The 18225-nt window shown below is 40.4% G+C and overlaps 4 protein-coding genes across 5 annotated transcripts; 2 read left to right on the forward strand and 2 right to left on the reverse strand.

Moving 5' to 3' along the window:
• Positions 1-3268: 3268 nt before the first annotated feature.
• LOC143427596 (FAD synthase) lies at positions 3269-6209 on the reverse strand. The gene is made up of 10 exons (XM_076901850.1): positions 5970-6209; positions 5798-5892; positions 5572-5695; positions 5402-5517; positions 5156-5299; positions 4960-5099; positions 4642-4845; positions 4359-4541; positions 3986-4263; positions 3269-3853 (listed from the first exon to the last, which is right to left on the reverse strand). The coding sequence occupies exons 1-10, from the start codon at positions 6088-6090 to the stop codon at positions 3843-3845; spliced, it is 1416 nt and encodes a 471-aa protein (XP_076757965.1). The 5' UTR covers positions 6091-6209; the 3' UTR covers positions 3269-3842.
• A 1458-nt stretch (positions 6210-7667) lies between these two features.
• Positions 7668-8266, forward strand: LOC143427590 (LYR motif-containing protein 9-like). The gene is made up of 3 exons (XM_076901844.1): positions 7668-7808; positions 7935-8027; positions 8107-8266. Exons 1-3 carry the CDS (start codon positions 7683-7685, stop codon positions 8143-8145), a joined length of 258 nt encoding a protein of 85 aa, XP_076757959.1. The 5' UTR covers positions 7668-7682; the 3' UTR covers positions 8146-8266.
• LOC143427553 (putative tRNA (uracil-O(2)-)-methyltransferase) lies at positions 8144-10171 on the forward strand. The gene is made up of 2 exons (XM_076901789.1): positions 8144-9185; positions 9257-10171. The coding sequence occupies exons 1-2, from the start codon at positions 8247-8249 to the stop codon at positions 10148-10150; spliced, it is 1833 nt and encodes a 610-aa protein (XP_076757904.1). The 5' UTR covers positions 8144-8246; the 3' UTR covers positions 10151-10171.
• LOC143427530 (uncharacterized) lies at positions 9800-18179 on the reverse strand. 2 transcript variants are annotated; one of them, XR_013102324.1, is made up of 25 exons: positions 17803-18179; positions 17612-17730; positions 17252-17536; positions 16987-17121; positions 16734-16898; positions 16509-16640; positions 16259-16402; positions 16062-16179; positions 15849-15991; positions 15552-15780; positions 15403-15481; positions 15194-15329; positions 14986-15125; positions 14528-14914; positions 14184-14418; positions 13731-14100; positions 13521-13633; positions 13151-13426; positions 12790-13073; positions 12544-12697; positions 12348-12460; positions 12017-12284; positions 11630-11909; positions 10205-11552; positions 9800-10121 (listed from the first exon to the last, which is right to left on the reverse strand). XR_013102324.1 is itself a non-coding variant. In XM_076901743.1 (24 exons), exons 1-24 carry the CDS (start codon positions 17915-17917, stop codon positions 10453-10455), a joined length of 5520 nt encoding a protein of 1839 aa, XP_076757858.1. In that variant the 5' UTR covers positions 17918-18179; the 3' UTR covers positions 10202-10452. The 2 variants fall into 2 exon arrangements, 1 of the variants encoding a protein (XP_076757858.1); XM_076901743.1 differs by lacking the exon at positions 9800-10121 and having other exon boundaries at positions 10202-11552.
• Between the last annotated feature and the right edge of the window lie 46 nt (positions 18180-18225).

Below are 18225 nucleotides of genomic sequence, written 5' to 3' on the forward strand. Positions count from 1 at the left end.
TCGACCGCGTACCCTTAACCACGCGTGATAATCGATCGAGCTGATCGATCGATCGATCGATCGATCCATCCCTCTCTCTCTCTCTCTCTCTCTCTCTCTCTCTCTCGATCGAGCGACTTCTAAACGTCGCCAAGACAATAAAAGGGATCCGTCTATAGCGCGGCGAAGAAACAGCCCGCCGACAAGAACGACGATGTCGTTCCCATTCGTTGTTCCTCCTCTTGCGCAATTCTCTCCGTCCGCTCGCTCGTCTTCGTCGCATTCCCGTTGGTATTGATCCGTTGAGTTTTCGAAAGTAAAATAGGTTATGCCGTTGAATCGCACGGAACTACAACTCCGGACAGCGACGAAACGAGACGAGCCCGGGTGCTATATGGAACAAAAACGACGAGAGGACCGAGGAGGAAAAAGAACGTAACGACGAACGAAGAAGATGGGGACGGGCTGGATCTCCTCTGGATGGATAGAAATACGTATACACACACGAGCGACGCGTAAATTCTGCCCATCTATCTGCGTATGTATGCACGTATACCGTCTATGTACCAATGTGGAAGTTTACACGAAGAAGAAAGCGAAGTTACAGCCAGAGGTGGGGGCGACTGCGGGTGGGCGGAGGGGAGGAGAGAGAGAGGTGTACAGAGCGAGGGGAACAGGAGGTAGTCGCAGCGGTGGCAGAGGAAGAGACGGAGAGTTCGCAAAGTTTCGAGATTCAAGAGCGCTGCTCTCAATACGACAAGTTTGTGCAAACAAGAACTTCCAAGGATGGATAATGTCGCAGATAAATCAAGGAAATTTAATAAATCGACGTGTTTCTAGGAGCTTCGTTTAATTGTGTCCCCCGTGCTCCCACGATAATCTTATCAGCCCGCCTCGGCCTGTCTTATCTCGATGCGTTCTCCCCGGGTACAGCGAAATAAAAGAGTCATTCCATTTAATAGCGTTGACGTAACAATAACGCGCGACTATTAATCTCTTATTCAATTCAGCAGTTCTTCCGTTCTTCCCGCCCCCGTCGTCGTCTTCTTCGCTTAGAGCGGTGCATGGAGTAAGCGGCGGATGACCATCGACTTCCACGTTGATCGCTCGACGGAGGCTGATCGATTACCCGTAAAGAAACATGGAATAAATCCGGTTACACGATTACCATATACGAGAACGCTCCGCTTTCCTCTCGTGTTCCATCTGTCAATAACCAGGTAATCAGCTTCGAAATTTCGTGACTCTATCATCGGAACAGAGAAAGAAAGGAAAAGATCATTCGTTTTCAGTTTAAACTGGCTGAACGTTGCTACGCGTTGTGTCTATCGTCGAGTCTCTTTCCTCTGCATCTCCTCCCTTTCGTTCCTTCGATCGTCCTCATCCTATTTTAGCACCCTTTTCGGGACTAGCTACCCAAGGGAATCAATAACCGACGAGGAAGCGACTGTAGATTCGGGAACCAGAGGAGAGAAGGGGAGACGCGAGGAACCAAAGAGTACCGAGGGGCGTCGCGTTGAGTAGAAGAGCTCACCGCGCTGTTCGGGGTGGGTGTCGGAGGGTGCAACAGGGACCGCGAACTTTAGGGTGGAGGTGGCACGCGAGAGAGTCGAAGCTTGGCTCCGCCTCCGGCACGCGACCAGCACGCGACCACTGCCATCGACCACGCCGTCGCGTCGCGTCGCGTCGCCCCGCGTCGCGTCGCTTGGCGTCGGTCTAGGCCATCGCCACAGCCACCGCGACCGCCACTGTTACCGCTACCGTCGCCATCGCCGCCACTACTACCGCTACCGTTACCACCGTTCTTCTCATTTCTACCAGCTTCATGTACGATTACGCAACAAACAAGCCCCCATCTCGGATCTCTCGCGTCCCTACTCTCCCCGTATCTCGTCCCGTATTGCTCTTCCTTCTTATCATTTTCGATCCTTAAACGCGCCACAAATTTCTCCCGCACCCGTACTCCCCGTCCTGCAAACCATCTCCTCTTCCTCTTCCTCTGTGAACAGGTACAATTTTCTATTCTTAACATTATCACGTACCAATCGCGTACTTTCACTACACGACCAACTAATTTGTTACCAGACACATGTACACATGAACGCGGGTAAGTATCAATAGTCATTCCAATTAAACTGTTTTAATAACTCCTGTTTCATCATTCTTGTAACGTCGTGTGCGAGATGTTATGCAACGCTTAGCCAGTTTCTCCTGCGTTCTTGTTCCGCTCTCAAACTTTTATTTCGTCTGTGGAAATAATGCTACTTCAATTACCATAATAGAATAGGAATTACCATAGTAGAATAGCATAGGGGAAAATCAGTTATTCGTTTACATATTTCTTGCACCATCTTTCGTGGATACTGTTTAAATATTGTAACACATATTTTCATTTTACTTACAACTTATCTTTGTCCACAAACTAATCACTCGAACAGCCTTTTTACGTATCAGTCTATCGGCTAATCCATCGTTCAGTTGTCAGTCAGTCGGTCGATGAATGTACAGTGTGTATAGTGAATCAATCAGTCAAATAACCAGTTAATCAGCCAGCTGGACAGCTTATTTCCTTTCCTCTATCAATCTCGTAGCATCGACTTCTTTCTATTCCACTATCTCGCAATTAAATTCAAACTCTAATGAAATATGAGTGCCATTTCCGTCTCTCCAATTCCCCTACTTTCCTCGCCCAACTTTTTCCATCTCTTCGATTTCTTTTTTTTATTTCGTTTCACTCGCAAATTGCCTCGCTGAGTCCTTTACGCTTTTACCTCAATCGCAAATATTATTGTTTCTTGCTTTCTCCGGACGTGTTTCTTCACTCAATGTCCGAAATGTAAACCCGTTGGTGATCATTGGTGTGTGAAAATGGACAGTGAAGGGAGAAATAGATGAGAAATCTTAATTCGAAGACGAGGTGTAAATGTAACGTTGCATCTGTTTCCATTATACTTATCATAATTAAAGACACAAAAAACGACTGATATTTCGTTGACACAGTAAAGATTAAAACGTAGTAGGTGGCTCATAAATTACAGAACCATGGGCGTAGCTTTGATAGTAGCGATTCCCCTCCTTATCGCCCTTCTCTAACTCTCCACCTTTCCACCACCCTAACGGCGAACTACCACCCACTCTCATTTTAAACTTTCAAAGGAAAAAGCTAAAAATACTTTAACTCGAAATGAAATTTCAAAAGGATGGAAGGGGCTGACAACAGTTCTCCTCCGCGGCTCGACTCGACCCGACTCCCTCCCCTAACATGCAACCCTCTTTACCTCTTTCTTCCCCCTCGCTGCTGCGAGTGAACAATATGTAATACAAGCTCGGGTACTCTTCCTTCGAGCTCAACAAACCACTGACCCCACCCACTCGCGACGATTCTCGTGTTAACTTGTATACAAACTCCGTTTCAACGTGATTTCGAGATCTAACGAATTGTGTGTAATACATCAGCCAAGATTCTGAACATCTCTCTTTCCATTCCCCTCTTATTCAATAATGCAATAAGCAACTATTTCTAGACGTATACTTCTATATTCCGGGCAGATTAAATTTTCGATACTCCCACGATAAGCTAATGTTCAAGTACGTATGAAGAGATGCAACGACAATTTATGATAACTTCGTCTTTATAAAACGATTTCAAACAATTTTAGTATAAAGCTTCTTTTTATTCGCTTTGCCGTTGCGAGGAAACACTGTCAATTATATAATTATATAATAGTTAAATTATATAATTATATCATATAATAATCTGCTTATTGAATTCGTAAATAAATACAAAATTCGATACGAGATACGACCATCTCGATTCCAGTTCCATTAACAGCGCACTACCATTGTCGCGTTTCTTACTTTCTTCATTTCTCACCTACAAAAACCAGGTTACGCTTAATTGTACAGTACATAAATATATACACATATATAAGAAAAAAAGTGGAAGCAGTGAAAAAGGAACGGGTTAGAGGAAAGAAAGGAGAGACAACATTTTTTGTTCTCTTACCGATTTCCTTAAGTTTCTGTGGTATGATAAGGCTAAGAGAATAGGTAAAATTCGCAACATCGTCGTATGTCCAATCGCTAAGAGGGAAATGTACTTGCACAGACGTGAAAAAATTGCCTTTAAATTGCGCAAGATCATCGTAAATTTTCCTTTTATTTCCCATCGACCGTTTCCCAACCAATAACACTCGTAATTGCGGTCCCGATGTAATGAATTTTTTTAGTACCTTAACGGCGTCAGTATTATCATTTTCTAAGACGCGTAACTCAATATTGTATCTACCAGCCCAATCGAATCAGTTTGAGACAAATCAGGATCATGTTCGAAGCAATTAAAGAAGCTCGTTACAGTTTTATAACGATACTGCACCTACCTCTTGTTAAGCTCGGTTAGAAATTCGTTGTTTAAAGTGTCTGACTCGAAAGTAATTGCTCGTATCTTAGTATTAGTTTGTCGCAGTTTGCTGTTAGTGACGAGAGCTAGATGTATCATAACGACAGACTCTATACTGTCGTCTAAGTATATCCAAACCTCTTCAGGTTTCTTATAGTAATTTCTACAATGGAAAAGAGACCAAGAAAACAAAATAAAATTCGATGACGCCTTATAAATCACTATAAGTAATCGATACTTGTTTTCAGTTGAAGAGGCATTACACGAATTGCTCGAAGGAATTTTCATAGACTGATCGACGTTGGTACTTTTCAAGCATCATTTCATACTTCGGGAGACAGTTAACGTGTGGTGAATGATCGTAATTTACTAGTATATCTGTTGGAATACGATCGCAGAACATTTTTCTTGCAGTTTCAGTGTCCTCCTTGTTTTCACTCTCGATGATCACACGTACTTTATAATACCTGTAAAACGTTTGCATTTTATGTAATACCAATCCCTAAAAGATTTCAATACAGAAATCTCTTTTTTTCTTTGAAATTTTTTTTCTTCTTCTAGTTTTCTCCGGTTCTCGTTACCTATTTTGTTCCGGATACGAACCAAAGGAAACACTCGGACATTCTTGCGCAACTGCGCTTAGAGCTTCAGCAAACGTATCTTCCGTTGCGTTTATGTAAACCTCGGTAAATGCAAAACTCTCATTGCAAGCGAAAAGTTTCTGAAATGATATTTCTTTAAAAGCACTGTAACCAAGAGACTAACTGAATACTGTACCTTACACAAAGATTTGAAAGACATTTCAAAAAATGTAGGTGACCCTGGAAAAGTGTAAACATTCTCTAACTTTACACATGGAAAAGCGAGCGGCTCACCCGTGTCATCGTTCCTTCCAAATTCCAGCTCAGACTTAGTCGGTATCTAAAGTCGAGGAACACAAGTTCAGTTTAATCATCACTATTTATATAATTATACTATCGCTACTATTCATTAAAATTAGCAACACGCCATCAACTAACTTACATATGCCATTTTGTAAACAGGTGAAGGGAAAGGAGTTCCAAAACCCAAACGATTCATTATAATACTCACTATCGCCGGATGATAATGCAGTGTATCATCGAAAGCAGAGGCTACGGCTGTGGAAAGCTTCATTTAAAACATTATATTCCTTTGGACGTTTAAATAATTACCTTCGTACGTAACGTCATCGTGAGTTGGTCCAATACCGCCAGACGTGAAAACATAATTGAACATCTGCGAACACTGCTTTACTTCGTTTGCGATCTCTTTGAGGTCATCTCGCACTACCAGAATCTGAAACAAAAAGAGAACGATCAGAGAAAGCAATAACAGAGAAAAAAGAACAGAGCAGCATTTGACAGGCAAAGTAGATGTCACGAAAGAGGTTATGCTCACTTTCTGAACCTTGACTCCGTACTCGTAAAGCAATTTACACGCGAAGTAACAGTTGACATCCTTCACTTGCGCTTTCAGAATTTCATTCCCGATGACTGAACAAAACGAATCGATTTAGAATCAGGCGAAAACACAGGTGCATAACACTGGTAAACATGGATACCGCCATTACCTATTATCCCGACAGTCGGGTGTGCTTCGCTACTATTCAGTCGAAATATTGTTCCATTCGTGCCCGCTCGCCAACGACATTGCAATAGCTGTTTCACGATGCTACGATACAGATTTACCATAATGCTTTAACCTCGCCACTTACAATTGTACAATCTAAATGAATATTACAAAGGATCCCACGCAGCGTCTCCACAAAAACCATCCCTAAACCATTATTACCGCATGGCACCTGTACCGGAAGCCTCGTCGAGTACGTTCAACTGTATTCTTACGAATTGACGTATTAGCACTAGTTAACAATATTTACCATTAGTAAAAGTCACATGATTGTATCAATTATAATGTGTACATATTTTTACCAACATCGTCGCTGTCCCGTTATTTCAGTCGAAAATCGATCCTGGTGTTTCTACTACGGAAGAACGATGGTTAATTGGGATTGAAATAGGAGTAAGACTCGAGAAAAATCAATACTGGTGATTCCTGTTTATATTGTGTACAGTGTTAGGATTTACTGTTTACGACGTGCATAAATACAATCGAGGTAACTACCCTGACAACACAACTTTGTCACAGTAAGGGCATTGTAATGTTACTTGCGCTGCGTGATATCACTTTCATAGCCATCTACTTCCGTGCTCGTTGATGATTCTGATAGCACGTGGTAACAACACGTTCTGGAGCACCAGAGTATCACGCTTGTTATACGTTCATTCATGAATTTTTTTAACTAGTAGCGTACGATGACATTCGTTAACTTCGTTTCCGCTTCTCTTTTCTTCTCTCTGCTTCTCTCTCTCATCTTAATTACAGAATTTTAGTGTACTGCTGATTAAATAAAGAAATTGATTAATTTTCATTGAATAGAAACAGTCGGATAAATTATATCTCCCGCTTTAGAGGTAAGAGAGAGAAAGATATATACGAAAGCTATAGGAAAGAGTGAGACAGATGTTATGGACCCTCCTTTAGAACCCGTGGCGCCATCTCTGTGAAAAGTGCTCAAACTGGTCGCACAGCGTTATCGACAGCGAAGTGAACTCAGTCGACTAGTAGCGCCATCTCTTAGAGAAGTGCTGAAACTGCTTGGGTATTAGTTTCAGTACTAACCGCAGAGATGGCGCTAGTAGTACTTCAGTAGTTCACTTCGCTGTCGATAACGCTGTGCGACCAGTTTGAGCACTTTTCACAGAGATGGCGCCAGGAGTTCTTCAATAGAGTAGGTAACATCTGTCTCACTCTTTCTTATAGCTTTCGTATATATCCTTCTCTCTCTTACCTCTACAGCGGGAAATATAAAAATGATATGCAATATGATGATCTACAATAGAGATTTAATAGCTCTTTTACTATTAAAATAGCACAATATATAGTATTTATTATTTATATCTACACACGTTACTTTAATTTCTCATTTGTAACCAACAATCGCTGTATCGAGTTAGATTATAAAAAATAATGAAAGCAAGTATGATCTTATATCTTTGTTTCATGTTAATCTATTTTAGAATCGAGGTGAATGAACTTTTTGTTTAGTTTTGTCATTTTTAATATTCGTTTATAGCCAGGGTGATGTTCCTGGTGATACCCTCGTGGCGTTACGGAACCTGGGGGCACCACCGTGATAAGCTGGTGCTTTTTTAAGCGTTACATGATTGCTCTGTTGCCTGAGTAGTTTCCGTGTTACATTTTCCAGCGACCCTTCGCCGCAATGGCCAGCGCAAACTTACGAAACGCGGCTCTAAAGTCGCCCAAGCAGTTGTACAAATTTCTGATGCGAGAATGCGAAAAATTGCCGAAGGATGCGCAAAGTTTTTACAAACACTCGGTTAAACAGGTAAATCGCGAGGGGAGCCTCGCGTAATCGCACGTGTTTGGAAAGCGTGTTTTGATCACGTTCGTCTGTATTCGATTATTAAATGTTTCATGCATAACCTGTTCCTTTTCTGCGATATTTGTGCAGAGTTTTAAACAGCACGTAATCGAGCCAGACAAGGAGCGTATCCAGCAGATAATGGAAAAGGCGATGCAGGACGCGGAATGGATTGTTAAAAAAGTATGTTAGATTATCAACCTGATCGATATTCAACTGGTCCATTTGATAATTGTAATAGCTTATTCTTTTATGCTTTTAGTACACTAAACCAGGAGGAAACAAAGCAGAAACGAAATAACAGTTAGAATAGAGTGTTCGTATCGATAGATGTTCTATGATTGGCCCTTTAACGAGAAAAGGGACTTAGAAATTTTAGAATTTGACTGTGTTGCTTAAAAAATGAATTTCAAGACTGTAATACGCGAGGAGAATGTAGTCAGTGTATCACAGTTCCTCAAAACTATCAATATATGGCGGCTGAGGCCTCAAACAATAAACCGTAGAATTCTTGCATCCATCGAAATACTGGACGTTCAAGTTAATTGTGATATCCTTAGAATTTTTGAATTTATCAATTCCTTGGACATTTCATCCTTAATTGTGGATCATAAAGAAGGTAATATAGACAATGCCAAGTTATTGGAGGCATTGCACGGTTTCGATCAAGAGGATAATCTAATACCCGATGGAAAGATTCGGTTATACGTGGCGAAACATCTGCCACGTACACCGCATGTCTTTTCCACTGGTATTGAATTCCTGTTGCTTAAAGACAGGGGAAGTTGCATGATAAGCATTCACAAGCCTTTTTCCCTGGATAAGCAACCTCTTGGTCCTAGAACACCGTTTATGTTACAACAAGAGGCAGATGGTTACACGTCACTCAGCGTGTACCAGCCCAATGATGTTATTCTTGATTCCAACACTGAATGGTTGGAGAAGAAATTCTTTCCATGCATACTAAAATGGATGAAACTGAAGTCTGCAAAGGCACCCATGCAGTTGTCTTCGTTAAGTCTCATATCGGCTGAAAATTATGCAAAACTGTATTGTAAACTGAAAGAGAAATATGGCAGGAAGTTAATAGAAGATTGGCCTGAGAATACGGATCCGATGAAATTCGTTTACGAGGACATAGCGATCGCTACCTACTTACTCTTGTTGTGGGAAAAGGAAAGATTGGAGAAAGGAACCAATGATCTGCAATCGTTTCTTGATTTAGGATGCGGCAATGGTTTACTTGTGCATATTTTATTCAGCGAAGGCCATCGCGGGCTGGGAATCGATTTACGAAGGAGAAAAATCTGGGACTTGTACCCACCTGAAACTCCGTTGCAAGTATGTACATGTATGAAAATCAGAATAAAATTTGCTACTCTACTATTAATAATGATCAATTTCCTATCTAGGTCAGTACGATTATTCCATCCTCTGCAACGGTATATCCAGGAGTAGATTGGATCATTGGAAACCATTCGGATGAACTAACACCATGGATTCCAGTGATCGCCGCGCGTAGCTCCAGCTATTGTCGATTCTTTTTGTTACCCTGCTGCTCCTACGAACTGAATGGTGCTAAGTATCAGAGGCATTGTGCCTCGAAGAGTCAATATTCGGAGTACATTGATTACGTGCGAAGCATATGCGTTCAGTGTGGTTTCACGACGCACCTTGATAAGCTAAGAATTCCCTCTACGAAACGAATATGCCTGATCGGATGGGAAAGAACGCACGAGCAAGTAAAAGAACGCGAGGATCGAATTCAACGGATGTTGAATGCAAAGACGACTTTAACGCGACAGAGGCACGAATTTAACGAAACCGTTGATAATATGCCCGAGGGATGGACCTGTGATTTCAAGCCACGTGACAAAGTCGAGAAAGTAAGGAACTGCACGCAATTGGACAAAGTGTTGATCGCTGGCATTATCGACTCCGTATCGAAACAATTGCTTCACGAGGGTCGCATTGTATCGCTTAGGGGTACGAGCAGTAGAACGTGGAACGCTGGTAGACGTCTTGAACTTCGTGAGATCGCTGAATCGATCCCAAGGGAGGTCATGCTACGTTTACGGAAAGAATGCGGAGGCCTTCAGACTCTATTAAAAAATCACAGTCATATATTTCGCGTTACACAAGGGAGAGTAGAATTCAGAATACCTGGAGTAGCGGAAAGTGTTAATGAGAGGCTGAAGAAGAAACAATTATCGAGACCACGTGCGAAGACTAAACCGTGTTGGTTTCATGAGAATCATCCGAATGGATGTCCGGCAACTGAAACGGAATGTAATTACAAACATTAATATATTATTTTGTTAAAACAACGTAGCTGCTTCGTTATTAAAACAATAGTGTACCTTGAAAATTTATTTTTACTTTCATACAAATCGACGAATATTTTATAACCGGACACGACAGATTATTTCCTTCACGAGACAATATAAATAAATGAATCACGTTGATTACCGTACGTAGGAAAAACGTAGAACGTTATTGTCTCTATTATTTGACCAACATCTTGTTGGTCGTCAGTTTTTCTGACAGACGTGACATTAATTAAACGACGAAAATAGCGATACTCTATATCGATTGTAGTACTGCGCTGCTACTTAAGAAATTCGACGAATGATATGTCGTCTAAATTCAGACTTTTAGCCTCGATCGTGTTCTCCTGAAACGATGACTTGGGTGCGAACGATTGACGCGTCCGTTTCCATTTTTTCACGTCAACGGTGTCCAGCTGGTGGACACGTTTAACGTGCGTTCGAAGATTACCTTTCTGAGTGAAGGAATACTCGCAGTAGGAGCAAGCGTACGGACGATCGCCAGTATGATGCTTCTGATGCATCTGTAAAGTTGATTTCTGAGCGAACGATTTCGTGCACAAGTCACACTTGTACGGTCGTTCGCCTGTGTGAATCCGTTTATGTCTCTCGACTTGATACGGCTTCGTAAATGCTTTTCCACAGATGTCGCACTCCTTCTTGGACAAGTTCCCTTTAGCTGGTGGTTTACGCGCTACCTTTTCCTCTGGTACCTTCAAGAACGGTTCCATCTGCGTTGCTGTAGTTGCCACTGTTAAAAGGCAATTGCTCGACGGTGCTTCCAACACTTGTCCCATCTGAATTTTTTCCTTAGCGTGCTCGTTATTAGAATCGGACGCAACCTCGAGCGTAGACACGCTCCCGCAGTCTGACATCACAACCGATGGATGATGCGAGTTGGTAGTCGACGATACACCCGATGATTGCGGTAATAACGACTCTTCGGTTTGAATGGTAACAAGTCCGTTCGTCAGAAGAAAATGTAAGTTCGTAACCAGCTGATTGCTCTCGTTTAAAGACACTATCGTTTGATTGTTGTTGGATACAATACCGTCTGGATCGAAGTTAATTTGATCGGATAAACACGAGGCAGCCGTCTCGATGCTGTACGTCTCGAAATGAGAAGGCAACCCTGTAGCTGTCTGCGAGAGCTGTTCTTGTGGTAGTTGCTGTTTCGTCACGAAGCTGTTCATTTCCTCCGTTTTCCCATCGCATTTCTCGAGATCGGCCACCACTTCGGCTATGGCCGCAATTTTGAAATGTTTCGGCTTTCTCTTTAGATTGTCTTTGTATTCGCGTGCATGTTTCAACAAGTGCACTTTTCTATGGCCAGATGTTCGAAATCTCGAGTCGCAAATGGGACATCTAAATGGTTTCGAACCTTACAAGCGCAAAAGCAAAATTTATTAACCGATTCTCAAAAGCGTAACGAAAAGTAATAGCAATTGTTTCTTTTACCTGTGTGTAAACGCATATGGACCTTTAAACTACCCTTAGTCGCGAACAGACTATTGCATACGTGGCAACGAAACGTCTTCTTCCCTGTATGAACTTTCGTGTGCGAGTCCAGAGTGCATTTCACAGCAAAACTTTTACTGCAAAAATCACACTTGTACGGTCGTTCGCCCGTATGAGTACGCACGTGCCTAATGAGATCGCTGGGTTTACGAAAAGTTTTCGGGCAATACTTGCACTTGTTCGTATACTCTTTCCGTTCCTTTGTCTCCATCAAGATATTCTATGAATCAATTTGTTTGTAATAATAGTTAACGATCTTCTACAGCCTCTTTTTCGTCTCGTATCGACGTAAATGTCGGATGTAATTAATTATCGTGAAAGACTTACCTCTACTCGATCCATCACTGCCTTTTCTGCCACTGTATCTAAGAGGACTTTCTCAGAAACGGCAGAGTCTGAATCTATTACTATACTGTTTAAGGACGAAGGACCGCTTACAACCGGTTGCACATCTGACGAAAATGTTGGCTTTTTCGCAACGTTATTTGTTCCAGATGATACGCTAGTCCACATCGGTGTTTCGTGAATCTTGGCGTGCGATTGCAGTTCTATTCTGTTATTGAACTGCTTCTCACAGGATGAACACTTTAATGATCTGTACGAAGAAATAAACGAAGTGAAACGACTAATTACACCAAAGCGTTCACCCAATACTCACTGTTTAACGACGTGTATCTTCGTATGTCTGTTCAATCCACCGTTTGTACAAAATCTAGAAGAACATTCCGTGCACTGGTATTCTTTTGTTCCACGATGACTCGTTAAATGTTCCTTAAACAGAACAGAAATCTGTTTACTAAATTTTCATAACATATAAGTAAATGTTTTTAAACTGCTTGTACTTATTCGTTTACCTTTAATCCAATTGCTGTGAATCCTTGCTGATTACACATATGACACTGTAACAGAGATTCTCCCCCAGTTTTGACAATATCGTGAACATCAGACGACACAGTATGCACATTCTGTCGAATCTTGAAATCCTCCGACGTCCCTCGAAACTCTTCTCTAAGCAAATGAAATGTAACGCAATTTTTGTTTGTTTCCTCATTGTCTACTTGTTTGTATGTCGTATAAAATCAGTATTTATAAATTCTTACGTTAAAAATATAGGGTTGATTGTACATTGTTGTTGCACAGTATCTTTGTCCGTTTCTTCCACTGATAGTTCGTTCGACGAACCGTCAGCTTTTGAAAAATTTCCCTGGGAAATAAACACTACTGCTTGCATGCTAGATCTTTCTGACTGGTCATCGTTTATATTATCTGGCGTCCCGACGCAAACAGATAGCCGATGTTCCTCTTTTGCGCTCGTAGGTAGAATACTCGTCGCGATACCTGCTGGATTACTTGCATCCAATCCAATATCAATTTCAGTGTCCGACTAAAAGGTAAAAATCTTCATTCGTTAAGTCCTCCTTGTAACGCGGCCACTACTAGAGAGTTCCATTTTCATCTCACCTGCAACGCAATGTGATCCATCTCGAATGAGTCTAACTGCGAGGAGAAAACATGTCCACCGGTCGTGTCCACGTTATTATTGCCATTATTGCTATTGTTATTCTCGTATATAACATTCAGTACAGGTTGCTGTTGCTGCTGTTGCTCTTTTATGTGACTCATGTCATTTGTATTCATACTGCCCGAATGCCTCGAATGATTACTCCCTAAGCTGAGGTTCATCCCAATATTAAATAATTGTTGATTTAAAGTTTCTTCTATTTCTCGTATGCTTTCCTACAAAACAGAATACAAGTCCTTGTTTAACAGGAATGAGTTTAAAGACGACTGCTTTCATTTGGTTTATTCGCTAGCTCGATACCACACGTACCGGAGTTAGCGCTCGATCGTTAGAATAAACTGGCAGCGTGACTGAACCAGCTTCATCGGCATTTAACATTTGCGAGTTGTCGAGATTCATTACAGCTATTTCCGACACGTTATCTACGAGCAAGAAACAGAAAGAAATGCGTAAGATTGTAATCGAGAAAAGCCATTTCTTTGCATTCAAGAAGAGTACAGTTGCCAGTTTAAAACGTACCATTAATAAAAGTAGTATCACAATTGGTGGATATAACTGGCCTTCTTTTCTCTTTTTCACTAGCTATACTTTGGAACTCGGGAAAGGTTTGTGAAAACTCTGACCCAAGTTGCGATTGAAACGATAGCTCGACTGGCCCAAGGCGAGAAAGTGCAAGATTATCTGAAAACGTAGAAGAGGACGTTGTGGCGATAGTAGGTGCGGTGGTAGTGGTAATCACGGAAATGTTGCTATTGATAGCAGAATTAATAGTAGTAATAGAGACGGAAGAGGGAGAAGGTTCGAAGGCCGCTTCTTCGTTAGAATTTTCCTTCAAATTCGAATTATCTGAAACTTGTTCTTGCATTCTGTACTTTTGTGGTTCCAATTGCTACGAATTGAAAAATGAACGATTCATCGTTAATAATGATCCACTAGTTTCTCTCGTAATTTTTTCTACAAGGCATACTGTACCCGTTGTGCCAATTCATATTTGTGTATCTTCATGTGTTTCCGACAGTTAACGTAAGTTTTAAAGGTCTTATGGCAATAAGGACACATAAACGGTCTTTTATTACTATGAGTAACCAAGTGTCTTTTCATGCTGCTTTGTGTGGAAAATTTTGCGCTGCAGATGGAACAGCTGTACGGTCTCGAATCTTCGTGCGTGTGCAAATGTGATTTCAGAACGCTATTCGATGTAAACCTCCTGAAACAATTTATTATTTGCACGTCAAACGAAATAACTTTGTTAAAAACAGTGTATGTGAAGCACGAGAAAGATTAATAAGAAACTTATTTTACATTTGAATGTATACCTATCGCATTTTGTGCATTTATACGGACGTTCTCCCGTGTGACGGCGATGGTGTTGCTTCAAATGACTGATCTTTCTGAATGCCGCCTGGCAGATCCAACATTTGTGTGGTCTAGCTGGATCAGCATTGGCGTCATAAACGCGTTTTGCCTTCGATGGTACTTGTGCTACACAAATTTTATTCCCCGCATCGCTTATTACCAACGGTTCTTGCAAGATCACTTGAGGTACCAGACTTTCCGCTTCCAGGGATAATTTTGATTTACCCTTTGTTTGAGTTTTTGGCCGACTAGCGGAATAGATATCGGTATCGTTTGTAGCGTGCACGTCAGTATCCTTGTCGTTACTAGCAGATTTGTTAGAAGAGGTTTCAGATTTCTCGTGCAGTCTAACATAAAACGCATTCATTTTTGAAATCAGCCATCCTATCGTACGGAGAAAAATGTAACGAACTCTCACCTGATATGGGCAATTAAGCTACCATGGCATACGAATGATTTGTCACAAAATTTACAAGCATATTTTTTAACACCTGAATGGGTACGTTCGTGAGCTATCATAGTGGATTTTAAAGCGAACGAACGATAGCAATGCGTGCACTAAAGATACAAATAAGTATGAGGGAAAGTTGTAAAACGTAAAAGATGTAACGCGCATATATACGTACCTTGAAAGGTTTTTCTTGCGTGTGTACACGCAAATGACGTATCAGATCCGATGGCTTTTTGAATTCTTTGTGACAAAACGTGCACGCGTACCATCTTACATTTCCTACGCATCTTTGTTTTATTGTCAAGTACTTTCTGCAAGAATGTAAACGATTAATGGTACCAATTGATAAATTACGATTTGGAATTGAGATATAAATCGCATTACCTTGTATCACCATCGGGTGCTCGGTCCAATAACGTGACAAAATTAGTGCGAGTCTCGAGCCTTTTCGTTTCCGATGTACCTTCGACAAATAAACTTCATGAAAAAAGAAAGTATTAACTGAAAATAAATATGTCATAATCTTTTAGTACCCTCAGGAGTAATTTTATTTTTACTAGGAAGACCACTGATTTTTAATGCTTGTTGCAGAATATCCTTCTTATTATCTGATAATATGCACGATTCGAAATTTGATGATTTTGTAGTTTCGCGTGAGTCAGATTCCAAAGATGCCAGTTGTGTTATGACACTGTTCACAGTTGCACGTATATCAGACTCTACACTATCAGCAGACTGAGTGCTATCAACAGTACCGCTCTCCTAAAAATTGCATACACTTCTTATTAACAATAATTACGAATTTTTATGTTAAATAATTCATAATTTACCTCGTTTATGTCAGTGTGCATACGTTTCATGTGGCCGTTCAGGCTGCCGAGCTTTTTAAATACACAAGAACAATAATTACACCTGTATATAGGCTCACCTTCCGGGACATTGTGAACTCTTGTTATATGAGCATTTAAATTACCTGCAAATACGTAATATGATTTTGTGAACTATGAGAATGGATATCACCGTAAGTATTTGAGACTGATTACCTTTCTGACTAAACTTGGCATTACAGAGTCCACAGGCATGAGGTCGAATACCATTGTGTTGCCACGTATGAATTTGCAGCGAACTTTTTTGCGAGAATGCACGATCACACACAGTACACTTTTGAAATTGTATAAAAAGTTAAGACAGCTATCGTTTTAGAAGTATGATTTTAAAAAATCGTCTACAATTAGTTTACCTTAAAGGGTCTTTCACCTGTGTGCACTCTAATGTGACGCATCAACTGACTTGGCTTCTGAAAGACCTTCAAGCATATAGTACATTTGTACATTGTTTTATGTTTTGTCCCCCTTTTCGTTTGTTTTACTATCTTCGTTTGTAACTGAAAAAGAAAGTACATATGACAATGCAGTAAAAACGATCATCAAAAACGGAAGTAGTTAGAAATCATCAGTTACAATATATTTGTCATACTCATAACAACGTACTCTATAATGTTCACGAATGTGAAGCCTGTACAGGGCTGGTTGACTGAACTGCTTATTACATAATTTACACTTCCTCACTTCCTCGGATGTCCACTTTTCCCCATGGAGTTTTAAATGCGCATCCAACTGAGCCTAAGTTTGTGATCAATTTTTAAATTAATAATTAAATACATTTTAAGCGTTTAATTCATTAATTTAAATGCTATCATTAGTATTAAAACTCACTTTCGTCGAGAAAGCATCCTCGCATTCTGTACAGAATAAATTTTCTTCTTTCTCGTGTAACAGCATATGAGATTTTAGACTAGCCATTCTTGCAAATTTTTTACCACATTCTGGACACTTTGGTTCACCTGTGTTATGTGTTGCCATATGAAGTGTAAAATTTGTCTGCAGAAATAAAGTGCACAAAATTATTTAAAGTATATTTATAAATATTTATTTTAATGCGGTTGTATTTGATAGTATTAACTATTACCGGTACATTAAACGAAGCAGAGCATTTTGGACATCTATGTGGTTTCTCTTCCGCATGATTTTCCATGTGTTTACGATACAACGTTTGCTTAACAAATTCTTGATGACAAATGTCACACCTTAGACTGTCCGCACCCTAATGTTAAGCAAATTTATTTGTTCTTTTATTATTACACTATATACAGATTAAATGAACATGCAAAAATATACACTCATTTTCCTTAAAAGAAGAAACGCTATATAAAACAGTTTAAACATTGAATTACTTGCAAAGAACTTGCCGCACTTTTCTTGGGCCTTCCAGGATTATTTCTTTTCACGATTGGATTTATCGGTTTCTGTTTACAAACTTTTTCACTCTTTTCATTAGCTAACGAATCATTTTCAGAAAGAGATTGATATTCCTGCGTATCAGCCTTCTTGTACTCTACCTCTATGCACGATTGTAACTTAATTTGTTCTACATTATTGGACTCAGTTTCAACGTTTTGCACCGACTGTTGAAGTTCCACGCCATTGACAATGTCATCAAGATTTATTTGAAAAACAGGCTGAAATAGCGTAAGAGCAAACATATAAAAGTATCCTTTATCAACGAATCAACAAGATACGGAACAACAATATACCGAGTGTAATATCAAGTTTCCATTTAGATTTTTTACATCTACCAATGGTGCGGTTGATGCGCTTTGCCCGATAAGAGTAATTGGAGCTGCAACAATTTCCAACATACCGTCTTTATGTTCTGTAAAAATTACGATTGCTATTGCCAATGTTGCTCGTGAATGTTTTCAGTTTTATCATCGTGAATACTTACCTGTCACTGCTAAAAGAGTTCGACCATCCTCGGTGGTGACAAGGTTTATAGGTATTGCCTCGACATGAGACGACTCCGTAATCGCATTGTGTCTCGTCAACATCTTTTCCTTCATACGAATTGACAGATGACCCCAGAAGAAAATAATCCTTCGCGTACAGTCGCGCGATTACGAAAACAACGACGGCGTTATGTCTTGACGCGTTAAACACATCTACAAAGATCTTCTGCTAATCGTAATATTCTGTGAAAATCACGGCATAATTCTAGCGTTCGAAATTCTTTTGATAAATACATAATTCGGATTTTTACCAAACACAAACTTAACCTATGCGTTCACAACGTAAGAGGTTAATTTCAACGATAGATGTCATTAACATTCGGAAACGTGTGGCGCGGCCAATCGCGAGGCACGCGCGTCAT

This window comes from Xylocopa sonorina, chromosome 9 (genome assembly GCF_050948175.1).
Source record: "Xylocopa sonorina isolate GNS202 chromosome 9, iyXylSono1_principal, whole genome shotgun sequence".
NCBI classification, from domain to species: Eukaryota; Metazoa; Arthropoda; class Insecta; order Hymenoptera; family Apidae; genus Xylocopa; species Xylocopa sonorina.

Coding starts and splice junctions, on each gene's coding strand:
- LOC143427596 (XM_076901850.1), bottom strand. CDS start 6,090: ATGGTAAATCTGTATCGTAGCATCGTGAAACAGCTATTGCAATGTCGT. Junction 5,893..5,969: donor CCCGACTGTCGGGATAATAG/GTAATGGCGGTA, acceptor CGTTTTGTTCAG/TCATCGGGAATGAAATTCTG. Junction 5,300..5,401: donor CTGTTTACAAAATGGCATAT/GTAAGTTAGTTG, acceptor CCTCGACTTTAG/ATACCGACTAAGTCTGAGCT.
- LOC143427590 (XM_076901844.1), top strand. CDS start 7,683: ATGGCCAGCGCAAACTTACGAAACGCGGCTCTAAAGTCGCCCAAGCAG. Junction 7,809..7,934: donor ACAAACACTCGGTTAAACAG/GTAAATCGCGAG, acceptor ATATTTGTGCAG/AGTTTTAAACAGCACGTAAT. Junction 8,028..8,106: donor CGGAATGGATTGTTAAAAAA/GTATGTTAGATT, acceptor TTATGCTTTTAG/TACACTAAACCAGGAGGAAA.
- LOC143427553 (XM_076901789.1), top strand. CDS start 8,247: ATGAATTTCAAGACTGTAATACGCGAGGAGAATGTAGTCAGTGTATCA. Junction 9,186..9,256: donor CACCTGAAACTCCGTTGCAA/GTATGTACATGT, acceptor TTTCCTATCTAG/GTCAGTACGATTATTCCATC.
- LOC143427530 (XM_076901743.1), bottom strand. CDS start 17,917: ATGAAGGAAAAGATGTTGACGAGACACAATGCGATTACGGAGTCGTCT. Junction 13,634..13,730: donor TGATACTACTTTTATTAATG/GTACGTTTTAAA, acceptor TCTTGCTCGTAG/ATAACGTGTCGGAAATAGCT. Junction 13,074..13,150: donor TGGATCACATTGCGTTGCAG/GTGAGATGAAAA, acceptor TTTACCTTTTAG/TCGGACACTGAAATTGATAT.